Source organism: Mycetomoellerius zeteki, unplaced genomic scaffold (assembly GCF_001594055.1).
Source record: "Mycetomoellerius zeteki isolate Tzet28-1 unplaced genomic scaffold, Tzet1.0 scaffold323, whole genome shotgun sequence".
Taxonomy (NCBI): Eukaryota; Metazoa; Arthropoda; class Insecta; order Hymenoptera; family Formicidae; genus Mycetomoellerius; species Mycetomoellerius zeteki.
The window spans coordinates 373,710-377,363 of record NW_017257309.1 but is presented as its reverse complement, the minus strand read 5'-3'; the positions used below and the strand labels follow the sequence as shown (position 1 = coordinate 377,363).

At 32.5% G+C, this 3,654-nt stretch overlaps 1 protein-coding gene across 2 annotated transcripts in view; it reads right to left on the bottom strand.

Moving 5' to 3' along the window:
* Positions 1–3,654, bottom strand: part of Sol1 — a 256,251-nt gene that overhangs the window by 2,275 nt on the left and 250,322 nt on the right. For both annotated transcript variants that reach the window (XM_018451833.1, XM_018451832.1), the window contains exon 12: positions 1,949–2,196. In XM_018451833.1, the coding sequence (XP_018307335.1) occupies positions 1,949–2,196 (248 nt within the window). The remainder of the gene's footprint in view (positions 1–1,948; positions 2,197–3,654) is intronic.

The window sequence follows — 3,654 nt, the reverse complement described above, 5'->3', positions numbered from 1 at the left end:
ATGTTAAACATAATAATTTTAAATTAAGAAGCGCCATAACGGTCAGAACGTTAAGATGTTGAACTATTGGGGGGATTATTAGAATTTGGGGGGATTATTAATATTTTCAGATTTGATTGCGTTGAAAGTCCGACAACCATATCGGCACGCAATTATCATTTCTGAAATTAATTCATTTAAATGAATTTACAATAGTTCAACATCTTAACGTTCTGACCGTTATGGCGCTTCTTAATTTAAAATTATTATGTTTAACATTAGCGGTCTTTCAATCTTATTATTCTTTTCTTTTAGAGATGCATGACATAGTTTCAAAGAAGAATTATTAGCGGAATCCATTACATCCGATTGATTGGATCGGTAGAGAGTGACATAGCATGTGTCACACGATTCATACATTTTATACGTTTCGATCGTACAATCCCGTTGAGTTTGCACATTTTTCTGTTCTGCAATTGTTACCACTCTAGAACGGCATTTAAACGGCGACCGAATGCTCGAAGATGTATTTCGAGCTATTAAGCCCAGAGGCACCAGGGCTACTCCCAACCATTGGGCGTGCAACAATGCTCCAAGTTGTAACAAAAGTTTCACGAATCCGAGGTATTCGACCCCGTTTGCCAGCGCGAAACGAGTGAATAACGGGCTTCTCTCCGCGCAATTCGATTTGACGAAACGAGCTAAAGTACACCGCCTTAATTCATTCTGCCTGCGCTACCTTTTCCAGGCCGCTTCTATCCATTTACGTTGCCGCGCGCGTGACTTTTCGCCTCCTCAAGAAAACGAGAATGCGAATGAACGGATCTCCTACAATTCAGAATAGATCCCTTCTACGGGGTTTTTACCAGCCTCTCTTGTCGGGCTTTCCTTTATGTTACAAAAGACTCAATTATTTTCTAGAATATCCGGTGTTTTTTACAACGTGCGCGTATGTACAGTAAGAAAGAAGAATCAAGTGAAATAATTGTCATAGAAATTGCGAACAAGACATTTAAATAGCTAGAACATAATGACTCCATCATGTGGTCGCATAGTTGTCTACGAAATGTACAAGTTAGAATTGTTAAGAGAAACGAGACTTCGTTTGGTTGAGTTTTCAGAGACCGTATTAATTCTATACAAAACTCGTCGCATTTCAAAAATTATATTAAGTCTAGAATTCAGTTAAATTCAAATATGTTATACTTTTAACTATAATATTGCAGGCAAATCTTTTCTCTTTGACAGATTTCTTTCTCTCGAAAGCTTTAAAAAAGAAAAGATTTCTTTCTCTCGAGATTTTGTATATCGTGTCTTTCAGAAAAAAATCTTTATTCATTTGCCATTTCAACTATCTACTTGATGCATTTATGTCAGAATTAAAATGGGATATTTACATAACAATGGAAATATGTGAAACACTATGATCTCTCTTGTAAATACGGAGAATATAACGAATATTGTATGATATACAGCCTATCTATTGCAGTTATGTAATTCTACACACCACGGCTCACATTTTTCCATTTCCAATATCCATCGTAAATAATTGTATCATTGAAAACGAGTGAAATGCGAACTTGAACGTTTTAAAAAATTGCACATATAAGTACTTACACGATAAAAAATAAATTTAACACTTTAGTTGGAATCAGGATCGTATTGCAATTTTTTAATTGCATGTATCGCATTTTCCATGACCGTATTATTGAAAGATAGATAATAAATAGCAAATACATATATATATTTGCTAAAAGTAGGTAAATAATACAATAATATAGCAAGGGAAATTTTACGTGCAGTAAGAGAAGAATTTTCTTGACAAGACGCACTTCCTGTTATATCTTATCAGACTCTTCAGTTGCATAGTGTTATAATTGTTTAAAAAAATCAGAAGCTACCTGCGTATAGGTAGCGTATAAAGCAGCGTCGTGATATAATTAATTAACTAATTTCACGAAAGCCTCACCGTGCCGTGCCGATCCGTTGCTTGCAGGTATCTTCATCGTGTAATTTTCTTCCTCGTCCAGGAACACGTAACTGGCATTAAAGCCCGTGGCGTCGAGACGATCGTTACTCTTGAACGTAACGCGGAAGAACTTCCTCTCGCTGTAAACGTCGAATTCTTTCAGTTGACCACAGTGCCTCGGATACTTGCGATCTCTGGTCATATAGTTTGAAAATTCAACATAATCGCTCGCTGATATAGCTTCGCATCTGAAAAATTCCACATCAATGATTTAACTTTTACTTTGCAAATGGAGAAAAGCTAATTATTCATTTTATTAATCGTTCGCAAAAACTTGATATTGTTAATATTGTAATCAAGATACTGTATAACTATATACGAGATATAAAATACGTATATCAAATATCGATTGTAAATTTTGCTCACTGCTAATATTTATCATAGAGATGATCTCAGCAATAAAGATAAAAGAGGAAATTAGCGTAGATAGTATTGTTTTCAGTAAGGGAAAGCATAATTTATTTTACAGTCTAAACATTCAAAATTAATCAACGTTTTATATTAATATTTATATTACATTTATCGAAGTAAATGAATGGTCAATTTTATGGCGCACACATCGTTTGTAATTACAAATATTTATTCGAGAGAATGCATTTTCTATCATTTATGTATGCATATTTTTGTAATTATTTTTCATATTATAATTCCCTTAAATATACAAAAGTACTATTATGATAACAATATTAAGTGTATTATAATGAAATATAATACTATAAAATATATCCATTTTTATCACATTACGACAAAAGCTTTTTAATTGTATTTCAACTTTCGTATCAAGTTACGAGAATTGCATTTTCAATAAATTTAAATAAAACATTGCAATAAAACGTAGATTCTCTTTCTCTCTCTCTCGCTCCTTTCTACTCTGTATTAGGGTATATCAAGTAAAATAAATATACCAATTTTCAATGAATTAATAAGATTAAGATTTGAGTAGTTAAATGACTCACTTAATTTTTCTTGCAAGCTTTGATAATTCAGAAACTTTGTTAGATATGCATTTCATTAAAGAAGTAATTTATATCTATCATATTCATTATCTCTTACCTGTCAAGATTTAGTTTTCGTTTTTTATATTCATGTAAAAATGAATTTTCGATAGAGTACACGTATTAACTGTATATATTTGAAAATATGAAAACATTAAGATTATGAATTATTAAGCATTTGAATTGGCATTCGGTAACAACTATTCAATTACGCAAGTAGTTTATGTCTTTTCTTCAAAATACATTTTATGACATATGTAATATACATATATATAGGGAGAGTTCGGGAGACTTGACCATATGGGAGAGTTAAACTGCTTCAAATTTCTCGTTCAAATTTCGTGCCAAGTGCATGATTATCAAGCTGGTAACTATTTGTCATGTTTCGAGAAATGTGAAATCAAAATGGCATAATCCATACGTCGCGGTTTGACAACTGCTTGGTCTGAAATTTGAATGAGAAATTGTATTTGAAGTGGTTCAACTCTCCCATATGGTCAAGTCTCCCAGACTATCCTTATTATATGTATTACATATATATGTATTATATATATATATAATATATACAGGGTGTTTCCAAATTAAATGGCAAAACTTCGGGAGCGTGTAGAGGAGTAAAAAACTAAGAAAAAAAGTCCTATAGACATATGC